The sequence below is a fragment of the Saimiri boliviensis genome, chromosome 3 (assembly GCF_048565385.1).
Source record: "Saimiri boliviensis isolate mSaiBol1 chromosome 3, mSaiBol1.pri, whole genome shotgun sequence".
Lineage (NCBI taxonomy): Eukaryota > Metazoa > Chordata > Mammalia > Primates > Cebidae > Saimiri > Saimiri boliviensis.
This window is the reverse complement of record NC_133451.1, coordinates 82,087,788-82,110,020: the sequence shown is the minus strand read 5'-3', so window position 1 is coordinate 82,110,020 and position 22,233 is coordinate 82,087,788. Positions and strand designations below refer to the sequence as shown.

General features: G+C 37.2%; 1 protein-coding gene across 7 annotated transcripts in view; it reads left to right on the top strand.

The window, feature by feature from the left end:
- Window positions 1-22,233, top strand: part of FAM13A (family with sequence similarity 13 member A) — a 367,080-nt gene that overhangs the window by 54,767 nt on the left and 290,080 nt on the right. For all 7 annotated transcript variants that reach the window (XM_010334789.3, XM_010334792.3, XM_074396438.1 and 4 more), the window contains one exon: window positions 21,240-21,429. In XM_010334789.3, the coding sequence (XP_010333091.2) occupies window positions 21,273-21,429 (157 nt within the window). In that variant the 5' untranslated portion in view covers window positions 21,240-21,272. The remainder of the gene's footprint in view (window positions 1-21,239; window positions 21,430-22,233) is intronic.

Genomic DNA, 22,233 nt, shown 5'->3' with positions numbered 1-22,233 from the left:
GGGGTCTTTGTCCTCTCTTCCTATTCACACCAGCCCCTTCTAGTGCCAAAGCCACTAGTTTTCACTGCTGGTTCCCCCTGTGGTAGCACTACTGACTATGCCAACCCAGCCCAGGGCATGGAGGGGTTGGGAACAGGCCTAGGCAAGAGTGCTGCAGACTCCCACTATTCTTAACTAGACTTCATCTCTCATTCATGAATAAATGTTTCTCAATTTAATTTTTATATCTTAGATCAATTTCTAGAGCCCTGAATTTTTTATTTTTATTTTTTTTTTTTGTTTACTGTTTTGTACAGTTTTATACATTTTTTAGGGGAGTATTTGCAGACCTCTTCACTCTTTCATCATGGAATTCAGCAGTAGGTCTTGACTTGTGTTTATATAGAGAATTTAACTTTTTATAATTTTCAATTTTCTTGTTATGATAGTAACACATGTCTGGAGTATAAAATGAGGAACTACAAGTAACTTAAGGGAAGAAAATAAAAATTATTCAAGATTTGACAACTCCCCCAAACTAATACTTAATATATTTATATATGTCCTATAGTTTTTCTGTGATCATAGGGAGTTGTAAAGGTAGATTATGCTTGACACGTGTTTTATAGCCTTCTCCTCACCCCATCCCAAATAACAGTATATTGCAAATATCTGGCAGTCTCTTTGTATCAGATATGAGTCTAGTTTACTGTTACTTGCTCTTCTCCTGTGTTCTGAGGCCTGGTTGGAGAGAGAATGACATATGAATAAGTCCCAGCTTTTGCTGGGCACTGCCAAATTGCCTTCCAGAAATTTTAGCCACTTTAGATTCCACGTATTCTTCTTTACAACATCCGTTTCTCTTTTTTCTTTTTCTTTAAATTAATTTTTTTTTATTACTCTTAGGTGTTTTTCTCAACTCTTTGAGTTACTCTTCTTTTCTTTTTGAGACAGGGGCTCACGTTGTTATCCAGGCTGCAGTGCAGTGGTACAAGCATGGTTCACTGCAGCCTCAACCTCCCAGGCTCAAGTGATCCTCCCACCTCAGCCTCCTGAGTCGGAGGGATTACAGGTGCATGCTTCTACAGCCAGCTAATTTTTTATTTTTTGTATAAATGAGGTTTTACTATGTTGCCCAGGCTGGTCTTATACTCTGGGCTCAAGCTGTCCTCCTGTCTTGGCCTCCCAAAGCACTGGGATTACAGGCATGAGCTATTGTGTCTGGCCGCTCTTGTCATTTAAAAAAATTTCTGTGAGTAGAATGGATAACAAATGGTACATCACGTAATGATTTTTGCCCATCTTCAATTACAAGGAATTTCATTATCTTCTTAGAATATCTATTCTGCCAATAAAAGTGACTCTTACTTCTTTTTATGTCTTAAAATGAGTCTCCACGTGACTGCCGTTTACCTTCTCCTTCTGCAGTCTGAACCACGTGGCAGCACTTTTAAAACCTAAAGGTGTTCTAACCTCAAACCTTCTCTTTTCAGTATAGTTGTTCCAAGTTCTTCTTCATTTCTTTTTCGTATTGCATGGTTATACTTTTATTTTAATTTTTATTTTTTGCTGATCTTTTCATCAACGTTTCCCAGCCATTTATTTACTGGTTAAAGTTTGTCCTCTGGTGGTTTGGAGAAGAAAGATTCAGATGCACAGTTTTCTCTTAGCCTTTGTTTGCTCAAATTACAGCTATTATAGTTGAAGGACAGCTCTGCTGATTATTAAATTTGCCTCATACTTTCTTTACGTAAATATTTTGTAAGCCTTTCATACTCTTCCAAAGTTAAATATTGTAATTTATAAATTTGAGGCCACTCTTATTTTTCTTTTATTACATAGTGACATGATTTTGTCTTGGCTATGTAAAAGATACTTTATTGGTAGTCTAATAATTTCCATATAATATATCTTTGTGTAAACTGTTCTGGGTTTGTGATGTGCCTTTCAATATGTAAACTCAAAGCACTTCTATTTAAACAAATTTTTTCTGAATTACATTTTTAAATATTCTATTCCATTGTTTGATTTTCTTCACTGGGGACTCCAAAGAGTGGAAATGGGGCATAAAGGGGCATCATTTAGCTGCTTTTTGTAGCTCTCAAATGTTTGTGATTTTAAAAAAATGTTTCATTATGGCCGGGTGTGGTGGCTTACACCTGTAATCCCAACACTTCGGGAGGCAAAGGTGGGCGGACCACCTGAGGTCAGGAATTCGAGACCCGCCTAGCCAACATGATGAAACCCCATCTCTACTAAAAATAAAACATTAGCTGGAGTGATGGTGTGTGCTTGAAATCCCAGCTACTCAGGAGGCTGAGGCAGGAGAATCGCTTGAACCTGGGGGGCGGAGGTTGCTGTGAGCTGAGAATGCGCCACTGCACTCTAGCCTGGGCGACAGAGTGGGGCTCTGTCTCAAAAAAAAAAAAAATTATATCTACTTTCCTCATTTCACTCTGCCCCTTACTGAGGTGAACGGTTTCTGCTCTTCATTGTGTTCTTATAATTTAGTCTTTATTTCTGAAATGTTTTTCCTTTCCTTTTCTCCCTTTCCTGAGTTCTACTGGTCTCCACTTCACATTCTCCTATTATCTGATCAATCTCCCCTGAATTTTTAAAATTTCTGCTTTGTGTTTTTCCCCACCGCCCCCCGAGATGGAGTTTCTTTTGCTCTTGTTACCCAGGCTGGAGTGCAATGGCACGATCTCGGCTCTCCATAACCTCCGCCTCCTGTGTTCAGGCAATTCTCCTGCCTCAGCCTCCTGAGTAACTGGGATTACAGGCACGTGCCACCATGCCCAGCTAATTTTTTGTATTTGTATTAGAGATGGGGTTTCACCATGTTGACCAGGATGGTCTCGATCTCTTGACCTTGTGATCCACCCACCTCGGCCTCCCAAAGTGCTGAGATTACAGGCGTGAGCCACCGTGCCCAGCTGCTTTGTGTTCTTTTATCATTGTGATCGATTCTTTAACTTTTTAAAATTGTGATTAGATATACGTAACATAAAATTTACTATTTTAACCATTTTAGGTGTATAGTTCTGTAGGATTAAGCATATTCACAATGTTGTGCATCATTACCACTATCCATTTTGAGAACTTTTAATCATCTTCAACATAAACTTTATACCCATAAAACAATAACTTACAATTCCTCCCACCTCCCAGCCCCTGCTAGCCATTGTTCTTCACTCTGTCTCTATAAATTTGCCTACCCTACGTAGGTGTCTCATATTAGTGGAACTAGACAATTTTGTTCTTTCATGTCTGTTGTATTCACTTTGCATGTTTACAAGGTTCATCCATCTTGCAGCATGTGTCAGAAATTCATTCCTTTTCAAGGCTGAATAATATTCTGTTTTATGTAAATTCTACCTTTTGTTTATCCATTCTTCTGTTGATAGATATTTAGATTGTTTCTACTTTTTGGCTGTTGTGAATAATGCTGCTGTGAACGTTGTTGAACAAATGTCTGTTTGTGTCTCTGCTTTCAGAGTATATACCCAGAAGGGAAATCATTGGACGATATAGTAAATCAATGTTTAACTTTTTGAGGAACCATTGAACTGTTTCCCATAGTGGCTGTACTATTTTATATTCCCATTGATGATGCACAGGGGTTCCAACTTTTCCACAGCTTAACCAATGCTTGTTATTTTCTTTCTTTCCTTTTTTATAATAGCCATCCTAATTGGTGTGAAGTGATATCTTACTGTGGTTTTGATTTGGATTTCCCTGAAGACTAGTGATGTTGAGCACGTTGTAATGCACTTATTAGCCACATTATGTCTGATTTGAAAAAATGATCATAGAAATACTTTGTTCATTTTTGAATTTGGTTATTTTTTGTGGTTGAATTGTTGGAATTCTTTACATATTTTGAATATGTATTAAGAAATATAAATTGCAAATATTTTCCCTTATTCTATGTGTTGTCTTTTCACTCTATTGATAGTGTCCTTTTTTGTTTGTTTGTTTGTTTGTTTGTTTGAGATACTCTGTTGCCCAGGCTGGAATGCAGTGGTGAAATCATAGCTCATTGTAGCCTCAGCATCCTGGGCTCAAGCAATTCACCCACCTCAGCCTCTTGAGAAGCTGGGACTACAGGTGTGTGCCACCATGCCCAGCTTGCATGCTTGCTTATCTATCTGTCTATCTGTCCATCTGTCTGTCTGTCTATCATATTTGTAGAGGCAGGGTCTCACTGTGTTGCCCAGACTGTCTTGAACTTCTGGACTCAAGCAGTCCTCTTGCCTTAGTCTGTCAAAGTGTTGGGATTACAGGCATGAGCCACTGCTCCTGGCCGTGGTGTCTTTTGCTGCCAAACATTTTTAGTTTTGATGAAGTGTGATTTATCTGTTTGTTGTTATCTGTGCTTTTGTTGTCACATCCTTATTAAACTTTTGTTAGTTCTTTTTGTTAGGTTATAGTTTCCATCTGCTTCTTAGCAACATTTTTTTGAGTTGTTGCAGGAATTTCGTGATGCATTTTTCTACTTAAAAAAAAAACCTGTTTCTATGTAAATGCTAGCCATTTACATTTTCTTACTCACGTTTGAGTGAGATGGACTTTTGCAGGTTAGTAGCAAGAGTTGCTTATGGAGTATAGTGATAACGGGTCAAAGTAGCCTTACAGGTTTCACAGCTCAGGAGGTTCCCCCCCACTGCTATATAAATGACTATTTTCTTAACACAGCACCTCTGTTTGCCCGTCTTTCCTTTGCCTCTCAGAAGCTGGCCTGGGTCAAGAGAGCTCTGATGCCTTTTCTTCATAAACTTGCCTCCCAAAATGATGCACTCACTATTAGGTAGTGTTTTTCTAATGCTTCCTGATATCTTCACCTTGGTGTGCCTGTACCTGTAGGTATTTTCTGTACCTTCTCTCTCTCTTCTCTAATCAGTTGAGTCTTCTTCAGCTCCTTCTGACAGTGTACTCTATCTTTCAGGTAGTAAGTATTCGTAAGATAGTTTGAAAACTTTCCACTTCTGGTCCTCTAGATTCCTGCCTCAGTGCTGATGTGTTATCTGCCATAAGCTTTCTGCATCCTTCGACATCACATATACAAATCAGAGTTTATAGCTTTTCTGTTACTTTGTCTTCATCTGTGTGGTTTCAGAAGAAGTGATAAGATTTTTATTGAATTTGTCTTTAATAGTTTCTTGAATATTCCAACAGTACTGAGTACATAGTCTTTTTTAATAGAATGTTTATAGTCTAATTTGAAGAAATTAGTTGAACTTAATTTGTGAAATTTAAGGCAATTTAAGCCAATTTAAGTAATTTTTTGGAAAAAGAAATCAATGGGCTAAATAGGAAAAAACATTAAAAAATTTAAATGGATTATCTTTTAAAAATCTTTTATTAAACTTTACTTTTTTGTGAATCTTTAAAGATTGTTGGATCTTTATTTTTCAGATCATAGACCACTTTGAGAGTATGATTTCTAAAATTATTATATTTTTATGTGCTTTCAGGGTTTCATGATTCATGGATTCTAGCTTAAGAACTACTGTCTTGGATCCGCAATGCACATAAATAACCCTATATGCTATGAAATATTTCTGTAAGTGTAACTAATAAGATATCTACGAAGTGCTTTGAGTTTTTCAAATTAATATACTAGATTTAGAAAACTGATTTTTAGACAGCTTCAGATTTCCTTGATTTAACAGTGTATTCAGTAAATAACTGACTTTCTGACAGAACACTATTTGAGGATTCTCACATAAAAGAAGTCTATAGGTAGCTATTCCAAGGTGGACATGTGGCTCCATTATGCCATCAGGCTACAAGTACTGTTTTTCTATTTTACTGTACTTAGAGCTTAGCTTCTGGGTTGCTACTTAATTACAACATGGCTATTGGGCATTGTATTTGTGATCTAGGCAGAAAACAGGGACATGGGGAAAAGACTGTATTGCTTTTCTTTTAAGGAGTTTTTCTGGTGGTTCCAGCAACTTCTATTTACATCTCGTTGATCAAACATACATATGTTCATCACAGATGTGCTGCAGTGAAAACTGGTTATGTTTTAACTGAGCACTTTGTTCTCCATTGCAAACAACATCAGTTTTCTTACTAAGGAAGAGAAACACCCATCCATAGGCAACTGCAAACCCTGCCACAGTATCTTTTTTTTTTTTTTTTTGAGACAGAGTCTTGCTTTGTAACCCAGGCTGGAGGACAGTGGCATTATCTCAGCTCACTGCAACCTCTACCATCCATGTTTAAGCAATTCTTATGTCTCAGACTGTGGAGTAGGTGGTATTATAGGCACCAATCACTACACCCAGCTAATTTTTGGTAGAGTTGGGATTTTGCCATGTTGGCCAGGCTGGTCTCAAACTCCTGAGCTCAAGCAATCCATCCACCTTGGCTTCCCAAAGTGCTGGGATTATAAGCGTGAGCCACGATGCCCAGGTTGCCACAGTATTGTCTTAAAGAATTGGTCACCACAAAGAAATTTTTAATCAATGTTTTCAGCATTGACGTTCTTCTCATTGTGTGAGAAATGCTTTTACATACATTACTTAACCTATTTATGTCTACTGTTCCATTATAGGAATGCTAAGCTTGTGGAAGTTAGTTATACCCTACTGTTCAAGATCATCACCAAAGTCTGATTTTCCACAAGAAAAATATGCAACCTCTGAAATAAATGGGTTAATTAAATTATCATAACAATTTTTATTGATATATAATGTTTGTACATATTTATGAGGTACATGTGATATTTTATTAAATGCATAGGCTGTGTAATGATCAAGTCAAGGTATTGATTGACTCAGCTGATGTGACTGGATAGGGAGTGTACTAGTCCGGGTTTTCTAGAGAGGCAGAACTAATAGGATAGGTATATGTATAAAGGGGGTTTATTAGGAGTATTGATTCAAAGGATCACAAGGTGAAGTCCCACAATAGGCCATCTACAAACTGAGGAGGGAGGAAGCCAGATTGAGTCCCAAAATCTCAAATTAGGGAAGCTGACAGTGTAGCCTGCAGTCTGTGGCCAAAGGCCTGAGAGTCCCTGGCAAACCACTGATGTAAGTCCCAGATCAATACGAGTACCTTGTAATGATCGAAGTATTGACTTGATTATCACACAGCCTGTGCATTTAATAAATTGTTTGTACATATTTATGAGATACATGTGATATTTTATTAAATGCATAGGCTGTGTAATGATCAAATATATATAAATACTTGATCACCTCAAGTATTTATCATTTCTTTTTTTTTTTTGAGACGGAGTTTTGCTCTCGTTACCCAGGCTGGAGTGCAATGGCACGTATCTCGGCTCACCTCAACCTCTGCCTCCTGGGTTCAGGCAATTCTCCTTCCTCAGCCTCCCGAGTAGCTGGGATTACAGGCAGGCGCCACCATGCCCAGCTAATTTTTTGTATTTTTAGTAGAGATGGAGTTTCACCATGTTGACCAGGATGGTCTCAATCTCTTGACCTTGTGATCCACCCGCCTCGACCTCCCAAAGTGCTAGGATTACAGGCTTGAGCCACCACGCCCGGCCGTATTTATCATTTCTATGTGTTGGGACCATTTCAAGTCCTTTCTTCTAGCTGCTTTGAAATACACAATATTTGTTAACTATAGTTATTCTATTCTGCTGTCAATCATTAGAATGTATTCCTTCTTTTAACTGTATGTTTGTACTCATTAACACCTCTCTATCTCCCTTATACTTACACTCAATAACACTTTTAAATAAATGTTATTACTGCAGTTTAACAGATGAGGAAGCAGTCTTGGGATAAACATTTTTAAAAGGTCAAAAGGCTGAATGTGAGGGTGATCTGTCTGCACTATCTTCCCAATGTTCCCAAAGATTGACTCAGCTGATGTGACTGGGTAGAGAGTGTACTAGTCAGGGTTCTCTAGAGGGGCAGAACTAATAGGATAGCTATATATATGAAGGGGGGTTGATTGGGAGTATTGACTCAAAGGATCACAAGGTGAAGTCCCACAATAGGCCATCTGCAAACCGAGGAGCCAGGACGCCGGATCGAATCCCAAAACTTCAAATTAGGGAAGCTGACAGTGTAGCCTGCAGTCTGTGGCCAAAGGCCCGAGAGCCCCTGGCAAACCACTGATGTAAGTCCAAGAGTCCAAAAGCTGAAGAACTTGGAATCCAATGTTCGAGGGCAGGAAGCATCTGGCATGGGAGAAAGATGAAGATGGAAGATGTAGCAAGTCTAGTCCTTCCATGTTCCCCCGCCTGCTTTTATCCTAGCTGTGCTGGCAGCTGATTAGACAGTGCCCACCCAGACTGAGGGCAGGCTTGCCTCTCCCACTCCCCTGACTCAAATGTTAATCTTTTTTGGCAACACCCTCACAGACTCACCCAGGTACAATACTTTACATCTTTCAGTCCAGTCAAGTTGACACTCGATATTAATCATCACAGAGAGCATGGGTCATCCTTCTTTATTCTTGTGCTTGCTCTTTTTCAAAGCTGCACATTTACCAAAAAGGCTGACATTCCCAACGAGGCTATACCAGTCGGTGGCAAAACCAGGGTTCAAACTCAAGTGCCCTAATTTTAGATCTAGTCCTTTCCCAATAATGCCAACCTTATCCAAGCTAATGTGATTGCCTATGTTTCTATAAAAGAGTAATCCTACAATTGTTATGGTTAATTTTTAAATTGCAATTTGGAAAGAACATGTTCCTTTTCCTCTTATACTGTCAAAAAAAATTGGTATAAGGTATAACTCTTTGTTAGCTGGGAGTCTCTCTCTTTTTTCCCCCTTTGCATTACCTTTTGTTTCCTCATGTCAGGGTGGAATTTGGGAAATCTGCTTCTATTACAATGTATTATATACATTATACACGAATTAAGATTATGTACTTTACAAATAAAATTATTTCAAAATTGATTATGCACTTCACCAATAAAACTATTTCAAAATTATTTCACACAGTACAATTAAAATTAAATTTCAAAATGAAATAATTTTATTTGTGCTGGTCTTTAGAGCACCAAACAATTCATACACATGATCTTCATTTTAGAGGTGAAGAAATGGAGGTTCAAAATAACTAACTTGGTGATAGCCACATAATTTTTTGTTTTGTTTTGAGATGGAGTCTCACCCAGGCTGGAGTGCAGTGGTGCCAGCTGGGCTCACCGCAACCTCCCCCTCCCGTGTTCAAGCAATTCTCCTGCCTCAGCCTCCTGAGTACCTGGGACTATGTCACACACCACCATGCCCGGCTAAGCTGGGAGTCTCTTTGAGGGGTTCCTATTTTTTCCAAATTTTTCATTAATGACAAAATATCAAGCATTCATAAAAGTTGAAAGACTAGTATAATGGACACCCTGTATACTGCTCACTTAGATTTAAAAATCGGCATTCTGTGATATTTGTACTCATTCTCTGTCTCTTTGTACACTTGTTTACACATGTGTCTATACAATATATAGGCAGGCATAGACACTTTGTGTTTGAAATATTTTAGTATTTGAAGACATCATTACATTGCATCCCTGTTTCAGCATGTACCTTATAAGAATAAGGAATACTATAGCTGGAATAAATTAGTTCTTACATGATAATGTTATTATATGTTATACCTAAAATATTTGAAGTTACTCCATCTAATATCCAACACATATTCACAATTTCTAAGTTGTCCTGATGAGACAATTCGCTGTTTTTCTTTTTCTTTCTTTCTTTCTTTCTTTTTTTTTTTTTTAAGAGACAGTGTCTTGCTCTGTCACCCAGGCTGGAGTTCCGTGGTGTGATAACAGCTCACTGCAGCTTCAAGCTCCTGGGCTCAAATGATTCTTCTGCTACAGCCTCCTGAGAAGCTGTGGTGGGAGGATTAGCCATCATACCCAGATAACTATTTAAAGGTGTTTTGTAGAGATGGGGGTCTCACTTTGTTGCCCAGGCTGGTCTTGAACAACCCCATGCCCCTTTTTTGATGTCAGTTATGTCTATATGAAGGTCTCAAACTCCTTGCCCCAAGTGATCCTTTTGCCTTGGCCACCCAAAATGCTGGTATTACAGGCATGAGCCACCACACCTGGCCTATTTTTTTGCTTTTAAAAATGAGTAGGTGTTATTTTTTGAGCACTTTTAGGTTTATAGAAAATGACTAAAAAGTACAGAGTTCCCACAAAATTATTTGTCCTTACTTCCCAGTTTCTTCTGTTATTAACGTCTTGCATTGGTGTGGTACATTTGTTACAATTGATGAGCCAGTGTTGATACATTATTATTAAGCAGATCTCATAATTTACACTAGGTTTCCCTGTTTTGTGTTATGCATTCTGTGAATTTGGTAAAATGTATAATGACATGTATCCATGTTTTTCTTCAACAAATGGAGAAACAATCAAGATTCATATATTACATTTGAAGGTTGTATATTTTTACTTATTTTAAACCTAGAATCAGTCTTTCCCTCATGACACTGATGTTTTGAAAAGTCCAGGATGATACTGTGTTAGAATGTCCCTTATGGATTTGTTTCTTTTTTCACAGTTTCTTAACTTGTGCTTCTAGCTTCTGTATTTTCTGTAAACTAGAAGTTAGATTTACAAACTAGTGAGCATCACCTTAAACATTTTTACCAAGAATACTTGACAAATTATGTGTTCATTATAATGCATCACATCAGGAACACATGATGGCAAGTCCTCTCATGACTAGCGATGATAAATTTGATCTTTTGGATAAAGAGTTAAGGTGATTATAGGCAGATATAACTGTAATAGTGAATTTTTTCTTTGTGATGAGACTGTAATCTGTGGGGTAATCTTTTTGACACTATGAAAACCTTATTCTCCAACGATCTTTCTTTTGATGTTTTGGCAGCCACTGATTATCCTTGCTTACATTATTTAGTAAGTGATTGCTGAGCAAAATGGTGGTTTTCTAATTGTCATTCCTTCTACATTTAACTGCAGCATTCTTCTGTAAAGAAGACCTGAACATTTTTACCCCTTTCTCTCACTTATTACAGATTCAGAGATTTTTAAGATGTTATGTTATTAGTGTATTAAATATGTTAAGGTTAACTAAATATGTTGTTATTTACAGTAGTTACTCTTGGCGCTCTAACTGTCCTAAATTTGGCCAGTGGGATTCCATTAACACTGGCCCATAGGCCTTCTGGATATATGCCCTTAGGCCTTGAGCATTTTTTTATTGCTTTGTGGAACAAGACATCTCAGGATCACCTTATGCTTTCCTTGCACTACTTTTATTTGGTGATGGGGTGGCTTTCTGTCTTATACAATCCTTGTTAGAGTTATTAGCCGTAGCTCTAGTTCCAAAGAGTCTTGAAGCACACGGTTCTGAATTTAACCAGCAATGTAATCTGAATATCCTTCAAAATACTTTAAATATATGGGCTTTAAATTTGTGGAGGATTCCCATAAGGAAATACAGGCCAATGATTTCAGTAGTCTAAAATTGGATTTTGTATTAAGTTAAACAGAGCTACATGCAGGTAATGTTGGCACCCTTGGGCCCTCCCAGAGCTGCCAATACTAAAGGTTCTGGCAATACCATAGTGTGTCATTATTAAAAGCTCAAACACCAGAGACTTAAGGATCTGGGATTACGTTCTGGCTCTAAGCCTTACCAGCCATGTGTATTAGTCTGTTCTCACATTGCTATAAAGAACTACTTGAGACAGGGTACTTTGTCAAGAAAAGAGGTTTAATTGTCCCTGGTTCCACAGGCTGTATAGAAAGCATGACTGGGGAGGCTTTAGGAAACTTACAGTCATATTGGCAGGTAAAGGGGAAGCAGGCTCATCTTACATGGCCAGAAGAGGAAGAATAGAGGAAAGAGGGAGGTGCTACACACTTTTAAACAACCAGATCTTGTGAGAATGGACTCATTTTACTGTCAACCTCCCTGGTTTGATTACCTCCCACCAGGCCCCTCCTCCAATATTGGGGATTACAATTTGACATGAGATTTGGATGGTGACTCAAATCCAAATTATGTCATTCTGTCCCTGGCTCTTCCCAAATCTTGTGTCCTTCTAACATTACAAAATACAATCATTCCTTCTCAACAGTCCTCCAAGTCTCAACTCATTTCAGCATTAACTCAAAAGTCGAGTCCAAAGTCTTATCTGAGACAAGGCAAGCTCCTTCTGCCTATGAGCTTGTAAAATAAAAACCAAGTTTTTTTTTTTTTAACCAAGTTAGTTTCTTCTAAGATATAACGGGGTGCAGGTGTTAGGTAAATACATCTGTTCCAAAAGGGATTAATCAGCCCAAACAAAGGGACTGCAAGCCCTGTGCAAGTTTGAAACCCAGGAGGGCAGTCATTGAATCTTAAAGCTCCAAAATAATCTCCTTTGGCTCCATGTCTTACATCTAGGCCACACTGATGCAAGGATTGGGCTCCCACAGTCTTGGGCATCTCTGCTCTTATGGCTCTATAGGGTACAGCCTCATCAGCTGCTTTCCTGGGGTGGTATTGAGTCCCTGCAGCTTTTCTAGACATAAGATGTAAGCTGTCAGTGGATCTACCATTCTGGGTCCTGGAAGATGGTGATCCTCCTTTCACAGCTCTGCTAGGCAGTGTCCCAGTGGGGACTCTTGTGTGGGGGCTCCAATCCCACGTTTCCGCTCTGCATTGCTCTAATAAAGGCTTTCCATGAGGGCCCCACCCCTGAAGCAGACTTCTGCCTGGACACTCAGGAGTTTTCATACATCCTCTGAAATCTAGGTGGAGGCTTCTAAACCTCAACTCTTGCCCACTGTGCACCTACAGGCTTAATACCATGTGAAAGCCACCAGGGCTTATGGCCTGCACCCTCTAGAGCAGTGGCCTGAGATGTATCTGGGGCCCTTTTAGCCATGGCTGGAGCTGGAGTGATTGGAACACAGGGAGCAGTGTCCTGAGGTTAAGCAGAACAACACAGCTCCTGGCCCAGGAAACCATTCTTCCCTCCTAGGCCTCCAACTCTGTGATGGGAGGGGCTGCTGCGAAGGTTTCTGAAACGACTTTGAGGCATTTTCCCATTGTCTTGGCTATTAACATTGGGTTCCTCTTTACTTACACAAATTTCTGCAGCTAGATTGAATTCCTCCCTAGAAAATGGGTTTTTCTTTTCTATCACATGGTCAAGCTGCAAATTTTCCAAACTTTATACTCTGTTTTCCTTTTATTAATAAATATAAGTTCCAGTTTCAGATGTCTTTGCTCATGCATATGACCATACACTGCAAGAAGCAGGCAGGTCAAATCTTGAGTGCTTTGCTGCTTTGAAATTTCTTCCACCCTAAATCATCTCTCATAAGTTCAAACTTTCACAGATCCCTGGAGCAGGGGCAAAATGCTGCCACTTTCTTTGCTGAAGTATAACAAGAGTAACCTTTACCCCAGTTCTCAGTAAGTTCCTCATCTCCATCTGAGACCTTCTCAGCCTTGGACATCAGCATTTTGATTACAACCATTCAACAAGTCTCTAGGAAATTCCAAACTTTCCCTAATCTTCCTTTCTTCTTCTGAGCCCTCCATACTGTTCCAGCCTCTGACCATTACCCATTTCTAAAGCTACTTCCACATTTTGTGGTATCTTCATAGCAATTCCCACTCCTAGGTACCAAATTTGCTGTATTAGTCTGTTCTCACATTGTTGTAAAGAACTGCTTGAGACTGGATAATTTATAAAGAAAAGACATTTAAATGGCTCACAGTTCTGCAGACTGTACAGGATACAAGGCTGGGGAGACCAGGAAACTTATAATCATTGTGAAGGCAAAGAAAACACAGGCATGTCTTATGTGTCTGGAGAAAGAGGAAGAGAGGAAAGGAGGAGGTGCTACATACTTTTAAACAACCAGATCTCATGATGACTTACTATCACTAGAACAGCAAGGGAGAAAACCTCCCCATGATCCAGTCACCTCCCACCTAGCCCTTCCTTCAACATTGAGTATTACAATTATACATGAGATTTGGGCAGGGACACAAAGGTAAGCCATATCATCATGTAAATTTGGGCAAGTTTCTTTTTCTTTGCACCCCAGTTTTCTTTTTTCTTTTCTTTTTTGTTTTTTGGTGGTGTACCTTAATTTTCTTATTCCAATGAAAATAGCTAAAAGTATATACTGGTAAGGTGGTTTTGAGACCTAGTGACATTAATTTTTTTTTTTTTTTACTTTTTGTCTTTTTAAATTTTAGATTCAGGGTACATGTGCAGGTTTGTTATAAGGGTATATTATGTGATGCTGAAATTTGGGCTTCTATTGATTCTCTCACGCAAACAGTGAATACAGTACCCAATAGGAACTTTTTAAGCCCTTTTCCCCCTCCCTGTCTCCTCCCTTTTTGTGTGCCCAATGTTTCACTCCCATTATATGTGAGAACATACTGTATTTGGTTTTCTGTTTCTGCATTTCTGCATTAGTTTGCTTAGGTTACTGGCCTCCAGATACATCTATGTTGCTATAGGGAACATGATTTATTTTTTATGGCTGTGTTGTATTCCATGGTTTATGTGTACCACATTTTCTTTATTCAATCTGCCACTCATGGGCACCCAAATTCATTTCATATCTTTGATATTATGAACAGTGTTGCAATAAACATATGAGCACAGATGTCTTTTTGTTAGGATGATTTCTTTTCTTTATTTCTTCTTTTATTTTCGAGACAGAGTCTTTCACTGTCACCCAGGCTGGGGTGCAGTGGCACGATCTCAGCTCACTGCAACCTCTGCCTCCCAGGTTCAAGTGATTGTCCTGTATCAGCCTACCAAGTAACTGGGATTACAGGTACCTGCCACCATGCCTGGCTAATTTCTGTATTTTTATTGGAGTCGGGGTTTTGCCATGTTGTCCAGGCTGGTCTCAAACTTCTGACCTCAGGTGATTCACCTTCCTCAGCCTCCCCAAAGTGCTGGAATTACAGGTATGAGCCACCATGGCCAGCTGATTTATTTTCCTTTGGTGTATACTACCCAGTAATAGGATTGCGGGGTTAAATGTTAGTTCTATTTTTCTTTCTTTGAGAAATTTCTAAACTGCTTTTCACAGGAGATAAATTAATTTGCATTCCTACCAACAGCATATAAATGTGTTGAGATTCACTTGTGGTAGCTGGCAAAATATTATCAAAATATTAGGGAAAGTTATAGATTAAGTCTCAAACTTTTTGGAAGGCCATAAGGTTTTACTCAGTAAAATGGTGTGACAGTACATTCATTCATCTGTTGTTAAGTCAGGATCTGCAGGGCAGACCTCTGCAGGTGGTGATAAATGTCTCATAAATGTACCCTTTTCTCTGTAACCCTTACAGCATCTGCTATTTTTTGACTTTTTAATTATAGCCATTCTGACTGGTGTGAGATGGGATCACACTGTGGTTTTGATTTCTGTTTTTCTAATGATGTGTGATGTTGAGCATCTTTTCATGTTTGTTGGCTGCTTATATGTCTCCTTTTAGGAAGTAACTGTTCCTGTCCTCTGCCCATGTGTGTATTCTTGTTCATGGGTGTAAATTCTTTATTGATTCTAGGTATTAGTCCTTTCTAGGATGCATAGTTTGCAAATATTTCCTCCCATTCTGTAGGCTGTCTGTTTACTCTGTTGATAGTTTCCTTTGTTGTGCAAAAGCTCTTTAGTTTAATTAGGCCCCCATTATTATTTTTGTTTGTTTCCTGCATTTGTTTTTAAAGACTTTATCATAAGTTCTTTGCCTAGACTGATGTCTGCAAGGATGTTTCCTAGGGTTTCTTCCAGGATTTTTATAGTTTGAAGTCTTACACCTAAGTCTTTAATTCATTTTGAGTTAATTTTTGTATATGGTGAAAGGTAGGGGTCCAGTTTCATTCTTCTGCATATGGATAGCCAGTTTTCCCAACACCATTTATTGAATAGTAGGCGGTCCTTTCCCCATTGTTTATTTTCAAAACATTAATTTTAACCAATGTACAACCGTGTCTGTGATACAATCAGTCTGTACTACATGTCAGCTATTATAAAAACTGAAGGCTTCTGAAATTTGTCCTATTTACTATATTGATGAAAGTCTTCTTTAAAGTCTTCTTTATTCAGGTCTTAATATCATAATTATTGATATTGCTTCTGATCATGTCTTACTTTGTATTAAAGAGACCATGAAATATGTAAATAGTTATTTTTTTCTGCTATAAGTATATGGAATTTGTTTCTCATTTCTAGCAAATACACTTATCTTTACGGCATGTGATTTTTATTCATACTACTTTCCGTTTGGAGGCAGTGTTAAGACTGTGGCCCCTAGACTCAGCTTGTTTGCCTGAGTGTGACTCATGGCTGCATCAAACTGGTGCACTTTACTGGCTTCTCTGTGTCTTTTGTAAAGTGGGAATCACAAAAGTATCTTCCTTACTAGGGTTTCTTTATTATAGGATTTAATGAGTGAAGCCATTTGACGTATTGGCAGCTCTGACTGGCATAGACAGTAAAGACTCGATAAAAGTTCAGTCATTATCATTCTGATTTTTTCTTATTTTTTAAAGCTTTAATTTTCTATTTTCTGATTATTTTAATTTTTTCTAGGTATTTTAATCAAAGAGAGAGAGAGAGTGAGTGTGTGTGTGTGTGTGTGTGTGTGTGTGTGTGTGCGTGTGTGGTTACAGAATGGAAATGAGTTCTGGCTAATTTCAGCACAAAGAAACTTTGCTGGAAGGTTACTAGAGCAGCTTACCAAATGGAATGAACATTGGAAGAAGGACCAGTGTCAGAAAGGGCAGATGAGGGACCATATCATAGCTGCAGTGATGCAGGTGGTAAATGCTATTACCCATCTTGTTAGAGCACTACAGTAGTGCCCATTTTCTGTCTTTATGATGAGCCACTCAAGCTTCAGTAGGTTGCAGGAGAAGGTATGTGATTCGCCTGGTTGGGAAACTAAGCTGTCTTTATTAGAGGCAAGGCAATCATTTTCAGTAGTATTCTTATCAGTGCTGTTCACAGTGAACATGCAATCTTTCCCCAAAACACAATCAGGATTTGTTATTTGGAAAAAGGACAAATGGAGACTAAGTGTCTCCAAACCACCAAATATTTACTACAATCAGTGCATTTTGTTAACTATCCTATTGTCCAACAAAAATAAAGGTATGCACAAGATCACCAATACTTAATTATATAAAAGTATTCTGGTATAAAACTCAGGAGATCTGAGGAGATCTGGGCTCTAGGCACAGCCCTTTTTGACTGAATCACAATTTTTTAGGTCCTGATTTTGTTACTACTAAGGCAATGGTGTAAGAATTAGAAGGCCCCTAAGGATTATTCTAAAAGTAAAACCTTAAGGTTCTCTGGTTGTCTTTGTTTTGTGGGAACCTATATTGTTTTTATACACACACACACACACACACACACACATACACATACATCCCTACCTATGAATATGCTCCAGATAGTCCATTCTTCACACTCAAGCGATGCATGGGAATTTATATGCCAACAAAAGTTCAAACAGTTAAGGTAGACTCAGAATACCTTCCTTAGTAACTTTGGTTGTTGTTTTAGTTTCTTTTAAGGCAAGAAAGGTAAGATGTTCATTTGAAGGGAGGCTTAAACTCTGCAGGTATTCAGATTACAAATTGATAGTGATGTGATTCTATTTGAGTACAGAATAATTTTAGTTTAGATGGACTTAATTATTAAAAATTTTTAATAATTTCTACAGTTTTTATAATTTTTAATAATTTCTACAATTTTCTTTTTAAAAATTTCTACAGTTGTTTTTATTTTTCCATGACTAGGAGACTATTGAATGTTTCTTACTCAAAAGGATATTTTTTATTTGTGTAAGCTGTTGTATATTTTTTAATAATATAGATACAAAGTAGTAGAAATATCTCATTATTGATCGCTGTTATATGACTCCTTCTCCTACTAAGATGAGCAGAATTTTGACCATAAGTATCTATGGTCACATGAAAGATTAATTTGGATGTCTCTGAAAATATAGTTAGTATGTTTCATTGTGTTTTTTTTTAAAAACAAAAACAGTTACTTTTTAAAAAGTGTTAACCTAAATTAATAACCAATTAAAAACAATAATCAACTCTTCCTTTATTACTGTGTGTCATCGTTTTTAACCTAATATTTGTTTTTCTTTAAGGTATTAGCCTGAATTAGATTACTAATTAGAAATAATAATCAGGTCTGTCTATATTCCTGTGATTACACATAAAGAAGTTACATAGTATGGCTCTATTTTGAGTAAACAGGTAGTTTAATTTGCAGTTACTTCAAAGTGTATGAGGTTAATTATGTCTCTAACGTGAAACCTTTCTAAGCCCCAATGCCAAGACTGCTAGTTCCCTTTTTAGAAAGATGCAGATCCTGTCTGCAATTCTCACCAAGACAGAGAATGAAGAGCAGGGGCTATTCACAAAAGAAATATTAATTCAAGGTTTTAAACTCAAGTAGACAGGATTTCTAAGAAAACCTTGTGAATTTCTAGGAATAAATCAAGGAATTGTGAAAGCTACATATAAAGTTATTTTATCTTCGTCATTCAAAGGTCATACTTACAGATTTTAGAAAATTAGAGAGGTACAGAGAATAGTAATTAGGTCATCAGAATATTAAGCAATCAAACATGTCTCAACCATGTTTGCCATTTTAAAAAGTAACCTTTATAGACATGTTTACCACAGGGATCATTAATTAGCTCTCCATTACTTTAAGAAGAAATCAGAATAATAATTCCTAGAAGGAAAAGAAGGAGAAAGAAAAGGATTATGACAATCAGTACTCAATCAGTGTGCCAGGCACTGTTCTTACTCCTTTACGTCAGTGTACACATTTCTACCTCATACATTTCTATGACATACGAACTCTTGGTATTCCCATTTTATAGATGAGGAAATTGAGGCACACAGAGGTTGTATGACTTGTGCAAGGTTATAGCTAATAAGAGTAAGAATGGGATTTGATCCAGTTTTCTTCCACATTTTATGCTCTAAACCACTGTGCTGTATGCTCTATGTAAGAAGATAAAATAAGATAAAATTTATATAATTTAACTTCACTGTCAGCTGTTTTTTAGTGTTACACTTAAGATTTTTTTTTTAAAGTTTTGTTATTACTGGTTATTTTTTTAGCTGCTTGCTCACCAGACATACCTGGTTGAAACTTCCCATGGATTCACTTGAAGGAGAATGATACATTTATAAACCTATAAGAAAAAGAAATTGTTAACTGTTACAAGTTTGACTTAATTAACAAAATCATAATTTCCTTGGTAACAGAAATCATAGTTTTTGCCCATACTACTGCTACTTCATAGTGGCTACCTCATGACTTACTTAATATTAATGGATATTAAACCTGTGTTGTAACTTTACATAAATAAAATGAGAAGGCAAGATTAGAGAAAAAGGAGTCAAAAGAAATGAACAAAGGTTCCAGGAAATATGGGATTATGTGAAAAGACCAAATCTACGTTTGATCGGTGTGCCTGAAAGTGATGGGGAGAATGAAACCAAGTTGGAAAACACTCTTCAAGATATTATCTAGAAGAACTTCCCCAACCTAGCAAGGCAAGCCAACATTAAAATTTAGGAACTACAGAGAACACCAAAAATATATTCCTTGAGAAGAGCAACCCCAAGGCACATAATAGATTCGCTAGGGTTGAAATGAAGGAAAAAATGCTAAGGGCAGTCAGAGAGAAAGGTCGGGTTACCCAGAAAGGGAGGCCCATCAGATTTACAGTGGATCTTTTGACAGAAAGCCTGCAAGCCAGAAGACAGTGGAGGCCAATATTCATCATCCTTAAAAAAAAAGAATTTTCAACCCAGAATTTCATATCCAGCCAAACTAAGCTTCATAAGAGAAGGAGAAATGAAATCCTTTACAGACAAGCAACTGCTGAGAGATTTCATCACCACCAGGACTGCCTTACAAGAGCTCCTGAAGGAAGCACATTAGCTAAATTTTCACTAAAGAAATCTGGCTTTCAAATATGACTTATAAAAGGTGCAGTTGTGTTAGTAAAAGTTGACCTAATTCTGTAGATTATACAATTTAAAATCAAATTGAGATGACAAGTATCCTACTCAAAGATTGTAGAATTAACTTGTAATTGTCTCATGTCACAGATAGCATTTATTAGTTTGTTACTATAATTGTATATAAACTGCACTATAACATTCATATAAATGTATTATAAATTAAGGGAGGAACATGGACCAAGAGCAAGGTGAAACTGTCTCTTACTAGTTCTCTGACTTTTACCAAATTACTTAACTCTGGTTTTTGTTTCCTCAACTCTAGATTAAATATAATGTTTTTACTCTTAGGATTCTTTAGTGACTGAATGATAGTGATTCAAGTCATTTAATAGTATTTACACATTGGTTAGTTGCTACATTTGTTCTCAAAAAGTGGAAGTTTCCTCTATTTCTGCTGCCTCTGCCCCCAAATAAAACTGTTGATGTTTTACTGTCTCTCTTTTCAGTGTTTGGATTTATTAACATATGTAACATTTATGTAAGACACATGATTTCAAAAATTTCTCTTTGTTTGGATTTTTATTACAAGGAAGAAACAAACTTTTAGGAATTTTTCATTGTGTTAGTAACTTGATGTAATTGAATCTGTTTCATTTGTATTTGTAATATATATAATACAATCTCATTGAAAAATTTAAAAGTATGACTCCCTAAATGTTGTTGTTTCAAAGATTTGAGGGCATTTTGAACCTTAGTAAGAACTGAGTTGATATGTTCCAAAAGACTACTGAGATATTTATGTATGTAATGAAATCAGGGAACCAGAATGGTCATTGTGCATGTAGAATGGTCATTGTAATGTTTTCTTCTGACACTTTAGCTTAAAGCTACCTTAAAATGACACCAGGACAAATTATTATCTTTGGAAACATCTCATTATTTCAGGATCTGCATGGCGTTTCACTGTTCTTATAAACGTTTTATTTTCCTGTTAACCAGGTGCTGCTGAGTCACACCCCTTGGTTACTGTAGTAATATATCCTAGATACTGCAGTGTATTGCTCCCTCCCTTAGCTACACACTTCAGTTGTGGCTTTAGGTTTCTCATTGCTTTTCACTCTTTTAACCATTATATCTGAGCAACATCTGAGAGATGTTGCAGATTTTGATTTGAGTTGAAGTAAAAATAAATGAAGACCACAACTATTCATCTTCAAACATATTTTAATTCAGGTGTTTCTGTTGTAACCATGCAACCTCCTGTGGTAAATATGACTGACTGCTCTTTTTTCTTCCGCTATTTTAAGCAAAGTAAAGCAGCGGTTCAGCTGAAAGAAGACATGAAAAAGATAGTGGCAGTGCCATTAAATGAACAGAAGGATTTCACCTATCAGAAATTATTTGGAGTCAGTCTCCAAGAACTTGAACGGCAGGGGCTCACCGAGAATGGCATTCCAGGAATAGTGTGGAATATTGTGGAATACTTGACGCAGCATGGTGAGTTAAGTCATTCTGTTCATTTTCACAGTCCTTGGATAAACAAATTATTTGTGTGAATTGTTTCATAATGTATGATTATGCTGTCCTCTAAAGTACCTTCATTAGAATATCAAATCATTGTGTAAAATACTTTTTCAGTTTAAAAGGGGCATTACTGCTTAACATTATCTTGACAGTACTAATTTGATTAACCATAAAGCGATCAGTTTAATTATAGAGATTTCTAGTTTGGAATGTTTCCTAGTTTTAAATGCTAAAATACACTGTTTTAGTATTATTAGAGAGTTTTCTAGATTAATTAAATTCCAACTGATAATTAATATTTTTTAATGTAATGAAACACTTTTTGGGTATCTCTTTCACCTGCGGTCAATCATGAACTTACTCAGTGCCTTGACTACCTTCATACACTTAGAAGAGATACCAAAACATTATGGTGTAAAGCTTACTGTGGGGAGGAGATGCTGTTTCACTTGTTTTTGGAGTGATAAAATTAAGCATGTAAAACATTTGGGGAATAATATAGTAGAGCATTATACAGTAAAAAGATAAATTATATCTCAGTTATTGAGAGCTGTATAGCCCACAGCTTTTTGATGATTTCGTTTAAAATAAATCGTAAGCCCAGATAATTTGAGAGAATGCTTCCATATTCCCTATATCTTTTTATTTATTTTTTATTTTTTAGAGATAGGGTCTTGCTCTGTTACTCAGGCCAGAGTGCAGTGATGTGATCATGATCATAGCTTACTGTAATCTTGTGCTTTGGGGCTCAAGTGATCTTCCTTTCTTAGCCTCTCG